Source organism: Vidua chalybeata, chromosome 8, assembly GCF_026979565.1.
Source record: "Vidua chalybeata isolate OUT-0048 chromosome 8, bVidCha1 merged haplotype, whole genome shotgun sequence".
NCBI classification, from domain to species: domain Eukaryota; kingdom Metazoa; phylum Chordata; class Aves; order Passeriformes; family Viduidae; genus Vidua; species Vidua chalybeata.
This window is the reverse complement of record NC_071537.1, coordinates 8,435,138-8,457,122: the sequence shown is the minus strand read 5'-3', so window position 1 is coordinate 8,457,122 and position 21,985 is coordinate 8,435,138. Positions and strand designations below refer to the sequence as shown.

At 40.6% G+C, this 21,985-nt stretch overlaps 1 protein-coding gene across 2 annotated transcripts; it reads right to left on the bottom strand.

Annotated features, from left to right (window-relative positions):
* Positions 1–1,243: 1,243 nt before the first annotated feature.
* Positions 1,244–21,640, bottom strand: DCLRE1A (DNA cross-link repair 1A). Of its 2 annotated transcripts, XR_008432127.1 has the most exons (11): positions 20,593–21,640; positions 17,604–19,091; positions 16,178–16,311; positions 14,888–15,006; positions 13,232–13,375; positions 12,194–12,339; positions 11,059–11,213; positions 7,525–7,666; positions 6,724–6,896; positions 5,841–5,987; positions 1,244–2,166 (listed from the first exon to the last, which is right to left on the bottom strand). XR_008432127.1 is itself a non-coding variant. In XM_053949606.1 (9 exons), the coding sequence occupies exons 1-9, from the start codon at positions 21,005–21,007 to the stop codon at positions 6,730–6,732; spliced, it is 2,910 nt and encodes a 969-aa protein (XP_053805581.1). In that variant the 5' UTR covers positions 21,008–21,640; the 3' UTR covers positions 6,125–6,729. The 2 variants fall into 2 exon arrangements, 1 of the variants encoding a protein (XP_053805581.1); XM_053949606.1 differs by lacking the exons at positions 1,244–2,166; positions 5,841–5,987 and having other exon boundaries at positions 6,125–6,896.
* Positions 21,641–21,985: the final 345 nt, after the last annotated feature.

Sequence of the window (21,985 nt, the reverse complement as noted above, 5' to 3'; positions counted from 1 at the left end):
CAGTCACATATTCTACACCAGGACACTTTTTGCCAAAATAACCTCATTTATATGCTAAATATCCTGAAACTAAGTGCCCTACAGGAATTCTGGCCTTCTGTCCTCCAATTTGCCCCTCTTCTATTTTATTCAATGTCCAAAGTCATTCTTCACAGATGTCATTTTGCTTCCAAGCAATTGCCCTTGTGCTCCAGTTTCTAAGAATAAAAGTGAATTCTGGCAGCATAACATTTCTGAGAAATCCCCAGTAGTGGAAAAGCAGCTGGGGGGAGAACAAAGAGGAAGGAAAACTCAGTCATGAGGAACAACTATGAACAGCAAGAGGGACTGTGGATAGGAAAAAAAAAATATGTCAAGGATGGTAAAACAGGACTTCTGTGCTGTAAGTACATTTTTATTATATTAAGTCTGTTTCAGGTTATTTCCCATCAGACAAGTGGCTGTAAGTAGCACCTTCCCTCAAGGTCAGCTAAAACACTGAAATAACCCAGAGTAAATACGTGTCCAGTCTCTCTGGCACCTGGATGAAACATCTCCTGCACAGTGGTCTGGTCACCCTGGGACCTCTCCATCCATTTGTCTTTTCAAGTTCTGCCAGTGGCACAACGCTGATGATCACAAGGCTGGGAGCAGTGCAGGGGTGTTTTGGCATTGCAGCCAGGACACAGGAGGGTGTCTGTGCCTGCAGGAGGGGGTGGTCACTGCTGTCATTGCTGAAGGGGACCCACACATGTCAGTGGGCTGTGGCACCACGTGGTGATGTTAGCTGTCCCTTTGGCTGTGTTTGGTGTGAAAATTGGGTGAATGAGGCCCATTGGAGTTCCTGCCCTGCCCCCTTCAGAGCCCTCGCAGAGCTCAGGGACTCGAGAGCTGCTGCCACATCTTGAACTGAACCTCTCTGAAGCAGGAGAAGTTCATGGCAGGTTCCTGCCCTGGTCCTTAGGTGGGACAAAGCCCTGATGACACTGTCAGGGAATGGTGCCCAGCAAGGAGGTTTAGAAATGTTTAGAATGACAACATTTCCCTGAGTCACTCCAGATGGAGTGTGGGGGGCTCTGCCGGTGGTGCTGGTGTGGGCAGGAGGATGCAGACCCCCAGCTCCCCCTGACAGCAGCTCCAGAGCCATTCCTGCTTGCCTCCCACCCTGCTGTTCTCAGCCTGACTTTTCCCGAGTCATCCTTTGCCAAATGAGCCCAGGGGACATCCCTGCTGCCCCCCACCCCCCCCCCCCCCCCCGATCTGCTAAGGCAGTTGGTAGTTCATCATTTCCTAATGAGCTGTCACTAACTGCACCACTGTCCTGCTGCATTCACTCCTCTCCCTGCCACTCCTTTGTCAGATACAGAATACTTTGGGTTTATATGGCAGAAAATCAGGAACCTTCACACACTTCTGGAAATGTTTGCCATGTCCTGGAAGGCACCAATAGTCCCTGACAGCCCTGCCATGGCCCACTGCCCCCCAGGGCTGTCAGTCCGTGCCCCAGCCCTTCTGTGGGATGCCAGCTGCCCCTGCCTGGCTGTTGGCCCCACAGATGAGCTCCAAGGAACGAGCTGGGCTGCGACCACGAAGGTGTTAGTGGAAAACCAGGCTCCTGCTGTGCTGCAGAGCTCAGTTCCTCAGATGGTCGCTGGGTAGCAGCACAAAGAACAGAATTTCAGCTTTACCTCCCTTGTTCAGGCAATAGATGTGACCAAGAGCAGGGCAGAGAGCCAAGTAAATAACAAGGTCTCATAACAAGAGAAATCCAGCCTGCCTTTCTCTGATTGAAGAAGCCCTGCTGAGATAAATGCTCCAATCCATCTCTTCTCTGAAACAGGAGCTGAAAAGTGGGTCAGATCCTGCTGCTGGCAGTGCTGTATTTCAGGAGGTCTCTGCCAGGAGCTGACAAATGACTGGAGTGATCAGAAAAAAATCAACTTTGCTTCTCACAACAGAGTTCACTGAAATCATGGCTTCTGCAGGGAGGAAGATTGTGGTGGACAAGCAGGAGGGGTGGGAGGCAGCAGGAGGCAGCACCTGTAGAACCCACAGCCAGCCCTGGTCTTGCTCAACTCGGCTCCAAAGTCACTGCTGTTGGCATTTGTGTCCTCATGTCACCTTTTCCTCCAGTGCATTGCTTGTATCTTTTTCCCTGAAGTGGTGAACTTCCTTCCTCTTCCACCCCTAATAAGCAAGACAACGTACAGAAGGAAAGGTGAGCAAAGTTTAACTGAAATGCCAAATGGGGAAGCTTAGAGGTTTTTAAAACTGTTTGGTTTATATAAGAACTTATTAGAAACTGGCACAAACAAGTGCCTATCTGCTCTGAGATACCAGAGCAGATGTGACAGAGTGGAAAAGCCTTTTCCCTGCCAAAGTATTTGCTGGAGATTTGATAACAAGGTGCCATTGTACAACAGTGGGTAAAGGTCCAGGGTAGAAAGGAGAAAGAGAAGAGGCCTCCAGGCAGTGCAGGGCTCTGCCTTTGTGGGCTGCAGCTCCTCTACCAAACCTCCTGCCTGCAGACAGCAGGTAGAGCTGGTTGGATTCAGTGGGAAGGCAGCAGTCAGCTCTCCTGTGCTGTTTTCCTTCTCTGCAAACAGACTCTCATCCCTTCATTTCTGTTAGAGGCTGAAATCTCCTAGATTTCTCTGCACTGCTGGGGAGAACATTAAATTCAGCACTCCAAATGCACATTTATAATCTGTACCACGATGTGAAAGTTAAGTGCCAGATCTTCAATTTTTAATATTGGTACTGACAAGCTTTCAGTATTTCCTGTGAATTTCATTAATGCCAGTCATAATTCCCACTAGATACTAATACCGTGTGTGATTTACAAACATTAATACAGAATGTTTTGCAAACACACTTGGTTTAGAATGGTGGTTATTGAATAAAATTTCAAATTGCATCATTTCACTATAAATCCTTAACACATAAAGCAGCCTGTGACCCACCCTTAAAAGTAATGGCCTTATTTGTTTTGGTTCTGAAAAGAGAAGTAGCTGGTTTTCTGTAGCCAAAGGAGGATGGAAATGTTTGGGCTGCATTCTCTTGTTTTCAAAACTCACCTGCTGTTTTTTTTCTCTACCAAAGAGAACTCAACAAAAATCAGTCAGACACAGAAAACACACCAAAGCAATCTTTACCCTGACATGGAAATAAGTCTCCCACAATCCCCCTAAAGCAGTGTTCAAATTCAAAAGTCACGTTCAGTCAAAATTGATCCCTAATTGCGTGAAGGATGTATCTGAAATCACATTTCCTTAAAAAGAAAACAAACTTAAATGGCAATTTATCCTAACAACCTTTACGAAGCTCATGACAGGTTTGATCAAATAAGAGAAATCCATTAGCCATGCCAATGGCATCTCAGTTCCTCTCTCCACTCCAAGTTGCTCTCAATTGTTATTTCACATCAAAGTTTAGAGAGATACCAGCACCTTGAAACTCCCTTTAGCTGCCCATATGCTTTTATTCTGCAGTGTTTCTCATGTGCCTTCCCAGCAGCCTCCCCAGTGGTGGCCACAGGTCCTGGGTGCTTTCATTTATCACAGCCAGCCTGAAACCCAGTGCCAGAGTCAGCACAGCCAGGAGCTGCTCTCCTCATCTCCCCTCTCTCCTCCTGCTACCCTTTTCCAACAGAGTTGCTTTTAGCTCATTTATCTGCCTATTGGGGTGATATGTAATCAGAGCAGGAGTCCTGATGGGAAATACAAAGTGATCCTTCAGAGGGGCTGGCTTTGGAAGTTGCTCTGGGCACCGATCAAGCCAGTGCTACAGCTGCCCCTTTCATTTGCTGTGCCTCCTGCCCTGAGCCTGTCAGCACCAGACAAACAGCAAGGGCCTCTGGGATGTTCACAGGCCCATCCTGCTTCAGTGAAATCTGGTAGTGTTTGTGTCAGTACAGGCTGACTCCTCCACCCCACTGTCCAGGGGACCCTGGTCTAGTGTTTCTATAGCAGAACAGAGGTCTAAGTCCCCATCCACTGACTGTGAAAAGGTGGCACCTTTGCTGTAGTCAGAACCCCCACACTCAAGCAAAATAATAAATGCCTTAATTCATCCATCTCTAATGACAGCACTGCCCAAAGACTGAAAAAAAAAAAATCCAATTCTCCATTAGGAAAAGTAGAGCCAGACTCAAAGTCCTAATTAATGACATCTGTACAATAACACTGGAACTTGGTTTATCCCAGGTCTGCATTCCCCAAAGGACTTAAACTGCTGAGATCAGAAAGATGCCCCTTGGAACCACCAAGACAAGGGAAAAAGTCTTGCCACACATCTTCCCACAAAATTCTTGTTTGCTATATTCAGTTTTCCACATCTGTTTGTATGTCCTCCCACACAACCTAATCCTGTTATTAATCTCCTTATTATAAAGAGAACAAAAATAATTTATTCCTGAGTTTGGATTCTGAAAACACACTTTTTCCATAAAAAGGAGGCCAAGTAAGCAGGTAAGATGGAGATCACTCCTACCATGAAGGTGGATGAAACACTGCAGAATTCATCTACACACAAAAACCAGCTGGTGGAAGTGCAAATACAAACCAGAGAGGAAGGACTAAAAGCACCCAGTGGGCCAATGCAGGAATACCTACAGCAGAGCAGGGAACTGGAAAAAGCCTCCAGCACTAAAGCCCTTCTGCTGTGCTGACTGAAATGAGCCCCTGACCATCTGCTCCACATCAGGGCAGGATTAACTGGGTCAGTCCAGCAGATGCCAGTGCCAGTTTCTTCCAAGATATACCATTCCTGGGGTTAGTTTCAGAAATCAGTTTTAAAAGAAAAAAAGACCCAACCCCTCATTCTGGGTAACAGGATAGAAACTGATAGCAGGAGATCAAGAGCCACAGAGAGCTAACAGGTGCCTCACACTCATCAGGCTCCACTGAAAGTTGAATGTTTTGGGTTCTGAGTTACCAGTGGTACAAACTGAGGGAACTGCAAAACCAGGGACAGCATCAGCTTGGTGGGAGCCTCCCCCCCACCACACACACACACTCATTCTCTGTAGGAACAGTCATTTTTGAAAAGACAACTATGGAAGCAAGAAGATGTTCAAGTTGTGACTAAGATTTGACTCTGAGATGCTTGTTCCAGCCTCTCATACAAAATTAGACAGGAAAAAGATTGAAAGCCAAAAAAACCATGCATAATTCCTTAATGATTCAACTGGTAAAAACAATTGCCTGCCAAATAGAATCCCCAAATTTGCTCTGATTTGTACAAGGCATTCATTCAGGTTTGGTACTTGCAAAAGTTCATAAAAGATACTTCTTCATACACCTTCAAAAAGGAGTGGAAGCCCAGGAATGAGCGCTCCAATCCAAGACAGTTACCAGTTCTTGTGACAGCCAGCTAGCACTATGCATGATGTAAAACAAAAACTTCAGATTCTTTTAAATGCTTAATGTAAACGGAAGCATTTAACAATGCCCTATGTCAGTGAAATACTCATTCACACTTCTTTTAGTACATAGAATCTTTTTGCCATCAGTTCCTCAGTTATTTCTCTCACAAGACAAATAAAACGAGTGACTTCACATTACAGAGCTCGTCACTCAGAGACAAAGATCGGTTTATACTTGCATTGATCATTAAAAAATGTTTTTACAACACAAAATAGCATTGAGGATTCCAGACAAGCTACTCTGAGGGATTGGAGAATGATTCTTTACATGTGATTCCATCCTGGAACTTTTGAACAGTTTTAATTTTAGTGATAAAATTTTACTAGTGTGCCTGCATGTACCCACATACCTCAGTACATAAACACCAGGCAGATGCAGAAAAAGCAGCACTGGATCTGGTAGGAATCAGGACAAAAAATGCAAAGTGAAATTTACCTTTTTGCTGCCAGTGCTAGTATTTGCCTTTCTTGTTTTTCCAGAATTCAGGTGACAAATCTGTATGTAAACAACCTTGCAAACCCCAATGGAGATTACATGGTGAGGAACCACTTCTGTGCTTTGAACACCTGATGAGAACTGGCACTACAAAGGACACAAGAGCAACTTTATACAAGCAACATACACAGCACATTCACCAAAGATAGCACAGACAGGTTGTTCAGGTTAGCAACTCTGGCACTGAAAGGAAATGCATTTTGCTCAGAAAGAACACATAGGCATAAGATACATTCTTTATTTTAAAAAAGATCACTAAAAAAGGAGCAAAAAATCTTGAGCAGAATGTAGAAGTGCCTTTTGTAAACAATTGTCTAAAGTACATATGATGCAGGAGCCCAAGTCAATACTGTCTCACAAGGTAAGTTTTTTTTGTTTAACAAGATTTAAATCACAATAGTCAGTTCTGCCTCATGAAATGAGCTTCTCTGAAGCTTGAGTTGACAACATGTGACATAAGCTTAGTATTATCTCATTTATTACAATAACTTATTTTCAGAAATTATCCTTGAGACTGTTTAATCCCCAGCATTATATATCTGAGCATCTCCACAACCTGAGGAAAATTAAAAACAGGGGAAAAGGAGTAAGATGAAAATAACCTAAAATATGAACTTGCAAAAATGGTATATTATGGGGAAAAAATAGTAGTAGATACACAAGAAAGCAAGGTGCCTTTTTTTCTTTTCCCAAATTTAGCTTTCTTCAAAGAATGGCAGTTTAGTCTTCCCTAAAGAAAGCTTCATGGAAAAGGGAGATAAATAAAACCCACAGGAACTCAATTCCCATTCCAGCCTACTTCCTTTGAAATATGCATCCTTACTTATATTTATTTATGCCTATTGCCCTCGGTCATCCAGTCTCTAAAATGCATTTCCATCAAGCTTCTGTCTCTCCAGTCACCAACGTTGACAGTGGGGATGATTTTCTGTGGCTTCAACCACTGAACGAAATGCTTCATTTCCAGGTAACTGCTGTGTTCACTGTAAGGAATTCCTGAAATGAAAACAGATCACAGCCATCTGTCAGGCTGCTAAGCTTCCTCCAAGCCTTCCAGCTAAGAAATACTTTAGATAAAAGGGTTTTTTTCAATTCCTGTTTGGGATCTAACATTTACAGCTAAGGTAAAACACCTCCCTCCTCCAATTTTCCCTTCTAGGAAAAATACCTTGCATTAAGTCACCAAGTCATTCATCAGTGCAAGCTAAACAACATCAATGACCTGGTTAGAGGAATATTAAGGGTTTTAGCTCCACCCACCAATAAGAACTGAGAGGAAGACACTCTCTCAGAAACAAGTAAGACACAGAATGAAATCTTGGCTCTGGAACTACACTGCCACTAGCATCAGTCAGGCCAAGACTCCACCCTTGAAGTCTCTACCTGTATCAGGTGAAAGTCTTTATTTGCATGGCAAGGACAGGTACACAATGTATGTAAAAATCTGCATTTTTAGTGTTTTCAATTACTCATTTCACAGATCTCTCCTGAAGAGATCTGTTCAGTTTCTCAATGAGTTACCAGAAAAAGCAGCAGTCACAAAAATCAGCAGGAGTTTCCAGAATAAAAATAGGAAAAGCATCCACACAAAGCCAAATGCACTGAATCCTTGTCACTCTTATACCATATATAGTGATTTTTCCTCTTGTCTGAGGCTTGATATCCTCCAGAGAAAGGCATGAATCAGAGTAGGTCCACCCCGTAGGTTTGAAAGCCAGAACTTGATCAAAATTCTCAGAAAACTTATTCAAGTGATCTTGCAAGCCCTGTGGAAAAAAAAAATAGCATATACTTAATCCCATTAAATAGCTAATTAGACTAAAAGTTGGGCATTTCATGATGGAGAGGATTCAGACTACATTTTATTTTCATGTGCTGGTATTTTTTAATTTTAATGATCATCTGCCTTGCAATTCTTAATGACAAATATTGACACTTGCAAAACAACTTGTCCCTTAGGATCTCAGTTTCTTCATCTGAATTAGGAACATATGAACAGCTATGCACTACAGATTAGAACACATAAGGAATAATCACACCTTCTTATAAATCTTGCTCCACAAATCATTCATTTCCTCCTCTAAACTAGAGGTCAGCAGCTGAGTGGAGATAGAAGATGGTGAAATGCTGCTTCAGTGCAAAATCATCTGGTTAATTTGCAGTGCCACAGAGGTTCTGACACCTGCTTATGCCCAGAAATAACCAGATTTAATTAACCTACCCCAAAAAACTTACAGCAAGCTAGTGCAAGAGCTAAGTATTGCTCTGAACACCAAACCATGTTTTACCACCTCTCCAAGACAGGAAGGAAACCACCTCTCATCTTCTCACTCTAAAAATTACCTTGAAAAAGTTTCCAAGTATGTACAATCCTATGCCTGCATAAAGCAAAGTCAGTATTGCTTCAAGTTAAAAATAGAAAATCAATTTCATATGTCCTGTATAAAATCTTACAGGCAAATTCCTAATCTGAAAGTCCTACAAGGTTACAGAAGTCAAAACCAAACTTTATATTAGCAGGAGAGAGAGAATACAAAATAAAGGCTTTTAAAAAATTTTATTCATATAAAATAAAAACGAGGGTAGAGGGGAATAGATGGGCTGTGTTAGAAAATTATCTAACCTGTCAGACACTTGACAACTATAAAACAGGGCAGCAGAAAGCTGCCACATTTAACAACACCTTCAGTACAATGCCCAGTAGCAACATACAGAATCCATCAAACCAGGTACATAAAACAATTTTTAAAAGCCCTACCACAGAAGACATTTAATTCAGCAACAGGAATTAGGGCTCACTGCTGTGACTTTGAACACACTGTGAATGTTCAGTCCTCACTTGATTAAAGGTATAACTGTAGCAGTATAATTCTTCTTCACACTTCATTTTGGGAGTATTAACATAGATTAAGGTAATTATTCACATATTTTTCCCCCCTTGCTCTAATGAAATCTAAATATAGTACTTCAAATGCAATGATTATTATATTAACAATGCTAATCCGCTTTTGAATTTTGTTATAAATCAAGTGTGCAACATTCACATTAAGGATGCAATTTCAAGCTTATAAAAAAACTGTTTGTGCATTTCAATCACAAGCACTTCTGAAAGTTTCACCTCAATGCCAGTACAAGGCCTTGCTGAGTTAAACAACATGAAAGAGTCACAGACCCACAGTTCCCTGGAAATTTTCCACCACATAGTCAAGTTAGGCAAAAGCCTCAATTTTTGAGTTACAAAAAAATTGTTTGTTGCAAAAGAACCTTGCATGCATTTTGGAAAATATGGCCTCTTTCCCCAAAACAAATTACTACAGTGTTTGCTCATAACAAGTCCATTTTAAATACACATTCCAATTTCTTCATTTATTGCTTTAGCCAACACTGTTCTAAACCTTCACCCTTTTAAAAGGAAAATGTATTTCACTGCTACACCAACCTCCTTCAATCACCACGACAGCCTAATATTCAGAGTGTCACTGAAGTCAGCAGTGTACACAAACATTCCATAAGTTAGGAAACTACTCAAACATGATTAAATATTTAATTTACCACCAGCCCTAACACTACTTAAACTCATCTGGCTTATTCAAGAACAGCCATTTGTCAGTACATACAGCAATCCCTGCATTTTACTGGGGTAAAACCAAATACTGCAGTGAAGTACCACATTTTTTTTTTAATTATTATTTTCTTAATATATCTCAAATCCAAAAGTAAGATAAATGATCTCATCTTCAAGCATTTAAAATTCTCCACATGTTACTGACAGTACATTCCACCCAGGCACTCCTCTAGCTGCAGCCTCATTGGCAGCCTGGCACTCTGGAAGTGTCCCCAGCATGCCCAACTTACACAACATCACCAATGATGGCTCTCAACTCTGCCCCTGAGGGCACAGCCCCAGCACAGAGGGCCCTGCTGTCAGACCAGCACTCTGACCCGCTAGATCATTGTGCCTTTCATCTTTCCTGGCCCCTTTCAGGGTCCAGGCATGGTTTTTGTCACACTGGAGATTTGTCTGGAGCCTGCTGATTTCAGAGGTGAGACCCTGCCTGACACAACTGCCTCCCTCGGGGAAGTAAAGCTGCCCTTGAGGGTTCCTTCACCCCCTGAAAGTCCAGCTGTGTGAGTATCCATCCATGCTGGGACAGGTGACTCAGCAACCCAGAAATCTGCAGAAGAAACTAAAATAAATTCCTGTTTAAAGACAGCACAACACACTAAAAATAAATCCATACATATTTCCATTACTCATTTTTTGCTCCACCACAGAAAAACATCATGGAACAAAGTTAAAGCATTAAGATACTAAGCTCCATCTCCTGCAGCTCTATCCAAACCATATAGCCTTTTTTACTCCTTTTTAGGTCAACTCTGACCTTGACTAGTCCTGCAGCTAAATACCATCTTGGTCTGAAGGATTTGCTTGAGATGGCACAGCAGGCCTGAAGCAAAACAGGAAAATGAATCCAAGCCTGTAAGGCATAAACAGCCACTGTTTTTTTTTTCTTTCTTCCAGGTTACTTTGATCTAGAGCCTGCTGCTTTACCTTACTGCCCTTCAGTATTTTGTCTATTTAGAATAACCTTTCCAAACTAAGAAATTCCCAGAAAAAATGCTCAACAACAACTCAGGGTCTCAAATCCCAACCAAATGGACATTTGAAATCAACTTAGATGAAATCATGTTTTAAAATTAACTGGTTACCTGCTTTTGTGACAAATACTAGAGAACTGGTAGTTGGCCATGTTCATGGGCTACCTCAAAACAGAGGCTCACAGGCAGAAAATCCTTTTAGACTTTTCCTACGCTGGACCAGTTAAAAGACAGGCTGAAAACAGGAACTCCATGTCACAATATATTAATTGCTAAGAGGACAGATCAGGCAGTCATTACATAAATCTACTTCAAAAAGGCCTGCAAAGAGCAGGTCTTTGAACAAGCCTCACCTTATCTTATACAAGTACCACATCATGTTTGGAGAAGTTATTAATGTTTAATTGCATTTCATTTTCAATGTATTGCTACATGTCAAAGCCCCACTAAATAAATATGATCTGACAAGAGGTTAAAAAGAACCAAACACAGCGCTGGTTGGGAAGAGCCAAGAGAATTTTACTAGCACATTCATCAACAGTCCATTTTCTGAACTTACCTTAAAATTAATTTGCATCATGGGAAGAACATGAAGCAAAGTACCCTTCCAGTCCACACTGATGAGGGAATTGACAGCTGCTGACTCCAAGCACTGCAGGGTTTTGTACTTGTCACGGGACATACTTGCCTTTGAGCCCAGAACTTCAGCAATTGCTTTAGGATTCATTAGGAAGAAATCAGACAAAGAAAATTGTAAGAGTTCTTTTTTTAGCTTGTTTTGGACATAGTCCTGATTGTTCTACAAGATAATTTTTACTATTAGAAAAGAAATCCATATTCAACAGGATATAGTGTTTTGTATTCTAACATTAAGAAGAGAATCCTGTAATGGGTGTTAAAAACCTTTGTCCCCTACATTTTAGCAGCAGAATTTTTTATGACAACTGGAAAAAGAAGGAAGAGTATCTTGATAAATTCTAAGTCACATTTCTTTGGTAGAATGTTACGGAGGTGAACTGGTATTTATTCCAAAGATGCCAGAAATGTGCAGTTTTTGGAATATGTGACAAACAGCCCACATTGAAGACAGACTAAATTTCAGTGAGAGTAAGTCTTGTATTGATGATTTTAAATATGCACAAGTAATGCACATCTGCCTGCTCTGAAGCAGACATTTGGGCAATCATGTTGGTTCCTGGTGCTGTAACTGAGTGAAGCATAGCACACAAGATCTTAATTTAGTTAAACAAGATATATAATATAAATTGAAAGGAAAAATTCAAAATAGAAGTCTAAGAATAATGTCCCATTGCTGTTTCTTGAAGTCATTAACAACAGAAATGTCATAAAGACCTAATTTATTTATTTCTTTAATTGCCCTTAGCAATTTTCTCACCACAATCAATTAAAGAGGTTCATAGAGTTAGTATATAAACTGGCCACATGTATATGCAGTGTGGAAGGAAGGTTGTAAACATGGTAGAACACTATTTCTTTCAGAAAGTTAAAACTTATTGATTAGAAAACTAAAAAAAAATAGCAGGAGGATTATTAAATACATTTAATTTACACAACATCTGAACATTCAGACTAAACAACCTCTTATATCTTCAAGAAAGCCATCTTGTAGCACTAAATTAATATCTTGTAGATATTACATTAGTTATTTGATCCACTACACTTCTTTTACATACCTAAAAAAACTTTTTCTTTTCCAATGGAGTAAGTGCCACAGACAACAAGAGTCCGTGGGTTTAAAGTCACTGTCTCAAAGGCAATGTTGACAGCAAACTGGATAACCTCTTGTTGTGCAGGAAAAGTGTACTCAGGGCTACAGTATCTGGGGCACGGAAACAAAACATATCACTTTGTTACAAATGATAAAAGACATCTGAAATTACCATGAAGGCCCTCAAAACTCCATGTACACGGGAAGTGAAAAAGACATTACTCTTCTATATAATTGTAGTCTATTAGAAACACTGAGGTGCCCAGATGAAATGGTTGCAACAAAAATCACACTGAGCATATCAGCGTTTTCTCTACAGCTATTCACCCTCTGGAACTGAATTCTACATTTTCTCCTTCATAAATACCAAATGCTCTTGCAAGCTAGATATTTGTATCATGTCCTGATTATATGCTTATATCTTTTTTTGCCATACGCAAACCATAATATAAGTCATTACTCATTCACAGAAACATATGGCACAGAAATGAAAGTCTGCAGCTGGGCATTAGTCATCATTCACACAAAAACAATTTTTTATAAATGAATCAGAGAAAGGTCTAATGAAAATCCCCAAAACTGATCCAGCCTTTTGGCATTCTTTCACCTTTGAATTCTTTCACAGTTCTTTTTATAATAGAGTTGAATCCATTGGAAACTAGTGTTCCATAAACCTCTTGTTTTAAAGCTGAACACCTAGTGTAGGAGTTTTGACACCCTGAATTTAATACCACCTATAAATAATATGGTGATCTGAGCAAATACTTCAGCATCTTTTCCACCACCCACTTTCATGCTCTAATGTAACAGCATAATCAATGAAAAAGCTACACATACATGTACTTTTAATAAATCTCTGCTTTTATTCAACACTAAATAGAGCTAAAAAGTGTTATCACAGCAAAGTCATTTACACTTACATGTATGTGGTTCATATAAAGCCTTACTAAACTGAAAAGACAAAGAATAAATTTTTAAAAAAATCAATTTCCAGACAACTTACGTGGTATCAAGGTACAGGGTGTGGACTTGCTGGCCCATCAGAGCAGGGTAGCGCTCCATGGAAGGGTCTGCTCTGAAGTCCCCAGTGTGCAGAATAACAGCCCCACTTGGCAGGTAGAAAAGGATCATTGCTGCACCTGGACAACTGAAACAAACAAACAAAAAAAAACCACATTCAAATGATGTCAACTCTCTATACTGATAACTACTTTAAGAGATAGATCACCCTTCAGTAGTAGAAACGTGAAGAATAGCATTTTAGATCATAGCTACTATGCAGATTATTTTAGCTAGAAATTCCTGATTTCTAAAGGAATTCTGCAGCTAATCCTATGGCCACACACACAAGCTTGAGTTCTCACCTGAGATGGAAAGAAGAAACAAAAAACCCACAGCAACAATAAAGCAATCAAACATTAATTGCCTTTTTGGGATGCCCCACCTTCTAGGCATGGCACAGATCCTGCCTCAGCTGCCATCATTCTATTATTTGATTCAAAGGGGAAACAGCACACCAAAGAGAAGCAGCATTCTTGCTCAAGAGAAACAGAACTGTATTGCTGCAAATTCATCTTCCTTCCTGCAGGACTTACTGGAGCATTTTCTTTTAAATTCTATTTGCAGATTTTAAATGTTGTTCTAGATCCAGAAGTCCCTGGTTATAAATACAACTCCCTTACTGGTGACAGTGAATCCATTGTGCCTTCTGCAGTTGCTTGCCAAAGCTTTCTTAAGGGCAAGACTGGAAAACCTGAGTGGGACTGTTTTAGATATCAGTCACCTGCAAAGGGTAAATGAAACCTCAAAAAAAAAGAAAAACTGGCATGAAATGACGTTAAAAGGACAGAATTGGTGAGCTCTTCAAGAAGTTGAACTTTGTAGCTAAGGTTTGTACAGCTTATAATTGGAGCAGAAAATCAGAGGGACAAACAAGAAAAATGAGAAGTATACAAATTATATAAGCAACAAGGCTTCCTTCATTCCTAGAGGGTTCTCAGAGGACTTACTGGAGTTTTATCTTTCCAAGTATAAACAAATCCTACACTAAGCAATGTTCAAACCAGCTGTGACACAGTCCTGGATTTCAATATATGTACTGCAGGGATGGGAGTCTTCCTCTAGCCCATGGCCAAAAGAAGTACCAGGAGGCAGAGCAACAAGAGCACAGGACTGAAAGTCAGGTGCTACTGAACTTTAAATCCAGCATTGCCACATAGTGCTAGTCTAAGAGACAAAATCTCACCCTTTATCACCAAATTCAGTAGAAATCTTGTCCAGATTTCAACAGCCTTTTCTTCAAAATCCAATTTTCAAAATGTTAGCTAGGTTATGTCTCTCACAGAATCCAAAGTTCCACATTTTTCTTTAGCTCAAGATTTCCCTATCATCAGTTCAAGCTACAGAAACTTAATGTATCTGATAATCAAATCTACTAGGTTCCCAACTAGACACCAAAATCAGGAAGTGTTCAGGCCACAAGAAAAGCATTCAACCTCTCAAACAAAAATTATGGAGCTACATGTGGTTAACACAACATACAAAAAAAAAGTTAAATTAAATATTAAAAAAAACCTGTTTCATTTTTGAAGAGAACTCGCCTATTTCAAAAGCTAACTACCTGTAAGAAATTTTTCACAAGAAATGCAGTGATACCTACTGATTGGCATCGAGCAACAGCACCTTGATCCCATTGACCACACACTGCGTGTCCATGGGCAGCACGTGGACATACTGCTCCTGGACTCGGAGCTTGCTCTTCACCAGATTGCCAGTTATCTGCAACACAGACAGGATTTAAAACAGGAACAAAGTCTAGAAGAAGCACTGTTTGTTTTAGAAACAAAAGTGCTCAAAGCCAGACTGGCTTACAGAGCAACTGTAAGGCCCTGGGCATAAGCAATCCTCTCAGCAGCATTTCAATTCTCAAAAAGCAACCTGAGAAAAGCTGTCTTCAGATAGCGAACTTTTAAAAGCCTGTCAACAGGGTATGGATTGGAATCAGAGAGGGAGCAAACAAGGGGGAAGAAGATCTCTTGCAGACTATCAAGTCAAGAGGAAGAGGTGGGTAAACGCTTCTTTGAACAAGTAAAGAACTTTACAGGTTATAGGCCCCTGGACCTTATCATGGAGGACTGCAGTCACTGCAACTGCAAGGGCAACACAGGACACAAGCATTCCAGGAAACTTCCAGAATGAAGCATAAATAGTTTTTTTTGATGCAAGCTCTGGATGTGTTGATTGGGCAAGGTGCCCTACCATGTTACAAGTAAAGAAGAGCTGGTTGGACATACAACAGCTAATGGCAGTCGTGGCCATTCAGCAGCCCAAAGAACAGGACACAAAGCATTAGTGTAAAATAATTTCACTTGCTTAATGTGGAAAAGAGATTGCTTATGCAGAATGTATTTCAGACTTTGATCACTGAAATAGTTCAGAGAAAATGGAGCCAGATTCTTCATGATGCACACACACACACACAAAAAAAAAGCTACACTGTCAAGCTGCAAAACCAGAAATTTCAAATGTATTATTAGGAAAAAAAAAAAAAAACAAAACCAGAAAAGGTAAGCACTGCAACAGGTTGCAAGGAGACATAGTAAAATCTGGCCAATGTTCAAAATTTGACTGACAAAAACACTCCCCACAGTCAGATCTAACGTTGAAGGTAGACCCACACTGTGCAGGAGATTGGTCCATGTGACATCTACAGATCCTTTTTAAACCGGTTTTTTTTTCATGGTATCTAGGGAGGGAAGTTTCACTAATCCTCTTGATCAGTCAAATCAAGGTAAGGATTTCTCACAAACAAAATGCACTTTCCCCTGTACATATCCACTGACCCAATAAAGGACCCTAACCACTGATCTTCTATTTACTTCTATCAGTGCAAAAGTGAGTACAGCTGCATATGGATATAATGGTATCCAGTAATCTTGAAAAGCCTTACCTTATTACAGTAGATTGGAAACCTGAAGTTTTTTGTTAGTCCACTGTAGTGGTCAGAGTGAAAATGAGTAAGGAAATAAGCTGTGCAGCCTTCAATTTCTCCATACTGGAAGGCATCAACTGTAAAACCAGTTCCTACAGCAAAGAGGGAAGAGAATGCAGCCAGTAAACACGCATAGCTCAGAACCAGTTTCTAATCAGATGTTGCTTTTGGTTTTTTTCTTCTTTCTTCCCATTTAAAAGGTAATAGTTACTCTACATACAATTGAAGGAGCCATTTAAAGATTAACACCTTTTGTGTATCAGTCAACAGTTGCAAAAAGATATTTTCACTTACTGAAATAAAAATTTCACAAATTGCTCACAAACACACTTTCAAAGGCATCCCAAATATGTTGCTCAGCTGCTCTCTTATAGAGATGCCAACTGGTTAAGCAAATAAGACATATTTATCTGCACTCAACTGGTATTTTTGGAACTTCACATAATATTTTAACACTGAACAGGTAACTGCAGCTTAACAGAATTGCATATTGCAATCAAACTGCAATTCTTCAATTATTCTAAATTTAATATTTCTCTTAAACCATGCAGTAACATAATTATTAAACAAGCAATCTGGGGTTTTCAAATTCTCTGCTGAGATGAAATGTGCCTAATTTGCCATTGCATGCTTTCAGTCTTCGTATAAAGATGTTGCATAAAGACAGATGTACAGAAGACAACCCTTCTCTTTGTCAATACTTCTTTTAAATTCAAACATCCTTTTCCTTTGGGTTATACCTTCTTAAAACCATCAAACAGTGCACAGAACTAATTCAGCTGGTGGCACTCATATTTTTCATTTTATGTTATACGAATTTCCCAGATCTTCTAGGAGAACAAGAAAGAGTTCCACTTAATTGAGGCTAGAACTTCAAGTCAAAAAACCATAGCAGTCTGATCTAATTAAAAATCCTTCAAGTGTTTGAGACTCAAAACTAACTTTAGTGGTGTGAGCATCTGAAGCTTTTTAAGATGCTGAACCATCACTCTTTAGTTTACCTAAATGCTTGAGGAGACCCTAAGAAATTCTTGGCTATTTTCTTAACTAAACTCTTTGGCTCAGTTTTCTTTGAAAAGCTGAAATAGCTGAAATAAATCATATTCCTAATACTACTGAAGCTCAAATGCAAAATTAAACTCAATTCTTTTACCTTAGTGTTAAGGAAATGATTGCTATGGGCAACACTATTTTCAGGCACAATTGAAGCAATGCAAAAAATTAATTTCAGGAATTAAGACCGTGTATTAACCAGATATATTTTAAAAATAATTTAAGAAAGTAGCTATCAAGAATAAAATTACTGAAGTCTAAAATTAGGACAAAAACACAACACTCCAGCCAAAATAAATTAACCTCTATGAAAAATCAAGTTACCTCTCACCTGGTATTTTCTTGTAGAAGGGGCAGTGTTTTTTTCTTGGTTCTTCACCTGTAGTAGGTAATTCTTTAAATTTTTTTCTCCACCTTCGTTGGCCACCAGAACGTACATCTGCAATGGCTTGATTTTTACTTGAACTTCCTGTAACTGCTTCCACATCTTCCACAGACCCCTCAGCCTTCCTTTTTTGCTGTCTAGGCATCTTTCCATTAGGAGATACTGAAGCGGGTATCTGCTTTTTCTCATTCAAACACGCCTCTCCTTTGCGTTCCTCCTTTGCTTTGGGTTTTAACCCAAAGAAAACACCAATGTCCATTTGTTTAAGTTCTTTGGCAGGACTGGATTTTGTGTTCATAGTTGCTAATGAAAGAGATGGCACTGATTTAGAAGAGATGGGGCTGGGAAAGCACACAGCAACTGTACTAAGATTTCCTTTTTTCTCCACTGCTGTCTGCAAACTCTCCTGGCGAACTGTTTTTCCAATTGCACCGGCAGTCATTTTGTCTGTACGAGTTAAAATGTTACTTGGCTCCCTCAAAACATTACTCTTCTGTGTCAGAAGAGAGCCAGCATCTTCTCTGTCTAGCAGTGATGACATCCCAGTAAAACTCATGTATGCAGAATCCAGAGCACAAGCACCAGCATCTTCTGACTCTGTGGTTCCTGCTTTGGCAGCAGAGGAAATCAATTCTGGCTGTTCAGCCTCCTTGTAACTACAATCAAAAGAGGATCCACTGGCCACCACCCCTTGCTGAGGACCTAGATGTTTCAGTGCATTTTCCTCTTCACAGGGATTTTTTTTAGTTATGAAATTTTCCATTTTTACATGTTCATACTGAGGCTTCCTCTGTAAGAGAAGTCCATCAAATGTTTTAAACACAGAATTGGAGTCTTCTTCTGACTTCTGCACTTCTAATAATTTATTCTGTGATACTTTTACTTTCTCCTCCTCTTCCTCTTCACTTTCCTCAAATGTACTTAGTGGTGAGTAAGAAATTTCACAGTCATTGAAGTCCACTCCTGACTGCAGCAGACTTGGCTGACTTGTATCTTTCTCCATACACAGATGTTTTCCTGTTTCACTTTCTTGAGAGGACGCAAAATCAAAAAATTCAAATTTACAATGATTATCTGCCCTCTGTGGGAGCTGAAGTGTCTGCTGAGGTTTTTCAACACCTGCAAAAAAGGAAGTACTTCCACTAATTGTATTTAGAGACTTTATTTGCGGTGAATTCCGTACCATTGATGCACAGTCATAATTTGGGACGTGCTTTATTTCAGTAGAGGGTTTCTCATTCCCTGAGGTTTCCTCTGCATAACTTGGGGACCAGCTGGGCTTTGCAGCAGTAGAACATGTCATCTTCATCTCCACAGTGGTTCCCAAAGGGTTTACAAGATACTCCCCTGCCCTGTTTGCTGCAAGCAGAAAATGGCTGTAACGCTTGTAGTGAGATGGAATGGTGGAGGTGCACTGTAAACCATCAGGACACTCTACGGAAAGAGTCAAACAAAGGAGCAATGTGAATACCTTGACAAGTATAGTTGGCACAGTTAAAATAAAAATTTAAGAGCTTTTTCTTGTAAATACAGCTGCTGGAGAACAGAAGGCACAAGTAAAAAGTAATTTCCAAGCTACCAAGGCCTCTTGCTCTGAGCTGAGCAATGAGAAGGTTCCACCCCAAAAACACACGGTTGCTGTTCATACAGTACTATGCCTGAATTATACAGCCCATTAACAAGAATACTTGACCCTGTTTCAATGCTGTGCCCCTGTAATCACATGGCTTCTGGTTTAGAACTCTCTCACATTCAAGCAACAAGCTCAGAGAAGTAGCACCAGAAAGAGCCAGTACACTTCAAGTATAAGCAACAAATAAATATGCCAAACCTCAATTCTGAATTGACCTGAAGTTCTACTTTATATTGTCTGATATTACACACTAAGAAAAAAAAAGAAAAAATGTTGTGCATTTACCTAAAAGAAGAAAACATTCAGCATTGAGATGCTAGGGAAAAAAAATCATAGGAAAAAAATTTCCTAGGCCTTTCCCAGTAACAAATTACCAGCCTAACTTTTCAAGCTTTTAAAGTGAATGCATAAACCCACCAGAAGGATGTTTCACCTGTTAATTAAGGGAGTAAGACAGAAACACCTGCCTTAAATTAAAAGCACTGCCAAAATCAGCATGTAAGGACTTACATGTCATTGTTCTGAAGAAGAAACTCAAGGAAAGTTATCAAAATATAAAAAGGAGAATGGTTGCATTACCTAAAACAGCCTTTACTCACGTTTCCTGACTGTATGCTGTTTTACAAAAGTTATAAGGTGTATTAAGCACATAAATTGGATACCTGAATCTGTTTAGCTATGGTATTTCCCCATGAAACTAGAATTTGGAATGTGTCAGTTTTATTCCTATTGTACAGAGCTCAAAAGAAAATGTGTTATGATACAGGAATGTTAGTCTCTATTTCTATTTAAAATTTCTAAACCATAGTGGGCCACAAGTTAACATTTCAAGTAAATTAGCATTATTTCAGCTTCCAAATGTCCATAGACAACAAATCACATATCAACATGAATATAATAACAAGATAATAAAATTTATACCTAAGGAGATATAGGCTTCATGTCAAAAGTAGCACCCTTGTGCCTGAAGGTTCTTTTCTGACACTGTCATTGTAACAAGTTTCATTATTTTAAATATGCACCTTCAGTTTGTTCAATGAAATACTAAAACTTGATAAACAGCCATGAAACTTTCTCAGAGGTTTGCAATTAGATTTTGAAATGAGATTTCCATGTTTTTCACAAAGAAGCAAAAATTTTGTATAAAAATAGGACTGATCAGTAACAACACAATAAAACATGATAAAAATCATACCAACTACCATTTCAGATTTTGAGCTGAATACAAAAAAGGTTTGCAGCAACATTTCGTGAGAAGTTTGTAAGTTTCCTCTGAAGGCTTTCTTCTTATTCTATTCATACCTTTTTCAATGGGCCCTGGAGTTTCCAAACATTCATAGACGTGCCACTGAGGTGTCTGGACCAATAGCAAAGAGAAGGGCATCTGGCAGCTGGGACAGAATCCATCGTGAACGGGCTTTGCGTTTTGTGAGCTCTGTTCTGCCAGGCTACCCACACTTTCCTGGGAGTGCTCACTACTGTCTTCTTTACATTGATCCACATCCTGACCTGGCCGCGAGCTCTGCTTGGTTTTCTGAGGTGTACTAGTTTTTTCTGTGGAGTTCTTTTTCCTATTTCTCTTTCTTTTTGGCCTGCCTTTGCCAACACTTACTTCCTGCACAGGAGTAGAGATGCTCTGTGAATTACTCCGATGCTTTCGCTTCCTAATGGATTTGTACTCCCAAATGTCCTCTTCCAATAAAGCATCTTCAGACATGTCAACGCATGAAATATTCCCCTTTCTTTTAAGCAACAGTTCACAAACCTGCCTTTCCTCCTGCTAATATACTTTCTCTTCCCTCCACTCTTCACTATCTGAGAAAAAGCTCCAGAAGCCCATGTTAAAAAAGCAACGCTGGGCCACAAACCAAGCAGCAGTCCCTGATGGGACAGGAGCATGGTCGATCTTATCCTAAAAATAATTCAACGAGCGTGTCTTTGTAGATTTGCGATTTCTCCTGTTACACAGGGCCCGAGTCTGCAAAGCCTTCCAGGGTGAGCCATTTCCTTCAGCTTCCTCCTGGCATCGTAAGCTCCACCCGGCCTCGGCGGGGGCAGGAAGATTTTAAAAATTCCTGCCCAAGCAGAAAAAAAATTTAAAACAAAACGAGGAAGAATTCAGCTACGGGATCATCGTAGGGGTGTCCCGGGATGCTCCTCCGGAGTGTCCCCTCGGAGTGCCCTGTGATGTTCCTCCAGAGGGTCCGGGTGCTGCCCCACGGTGTGTCCCAGTACCTCCGAGTGCCCGGGATGCCCTCTGGGAAGTCCCGCTGCCCCTGAGTGTCCGGGATGCTCCGTGGGATGTCCCGGTGGCCCGGAGTGTCCGGGATGCCCGCAGGGATGTCTCAGTGTCCCGGGATGCTCCCTGGGATGTCCCGACTCCTGCCGGTCCCGCGGCTGGCGCCTCCCGGCCGTTTCCCGCCGTGGCCGCGCATTCGCTTCCGCAGGTTCGTCACCGCGGCTGTCGCTCAACTTCTCTTCTCCCATAGTATGCCCCCCCAAAAGAGCCCCAGATCCCACCGTTTAAATTACTGGAGTCTGGTTTCGACTTTTTCCAGTGCTGCTCAATTTTTACATCTTAGAAACGGTAAAGCAACCGGGCGGGAAACACGGGCTGTGTTGAATCTGCTGCGCGGGAATCTCCACCGTGGGTTCCCTCTGGGAATGTGCTGCTGTGGATACCAAGGATACGTGA

What these genes read in the sequence shown, in the direction of transcription:
- DCLRE1A (XM_053949606.1), bottom strand. Translation starts at nt 21,007, where the DNA reads ATGTCTGAAGATGCTTTATTGGAAGAGGACATTTGGGAGTACAAATCC. An exon ending in CTGTTGCTCGATGCCAATCA is followed by an intron (nt 13,376 to 14,887) that starts GTAGGTATCACT and finishes TGTTTGTTTCAG; the next exon opens with TTGTCCAGGTGCAGCAATGA. An exon ending in AAAAGAAAAAGTTTTTTTAG is followed by an intron (nt 11,214 to 12,193) that starts GTATGTAAAAGA and finishes TGAATCCTAAAG; the next exon opens with CAATTGCTGAAGTTCTGGGC.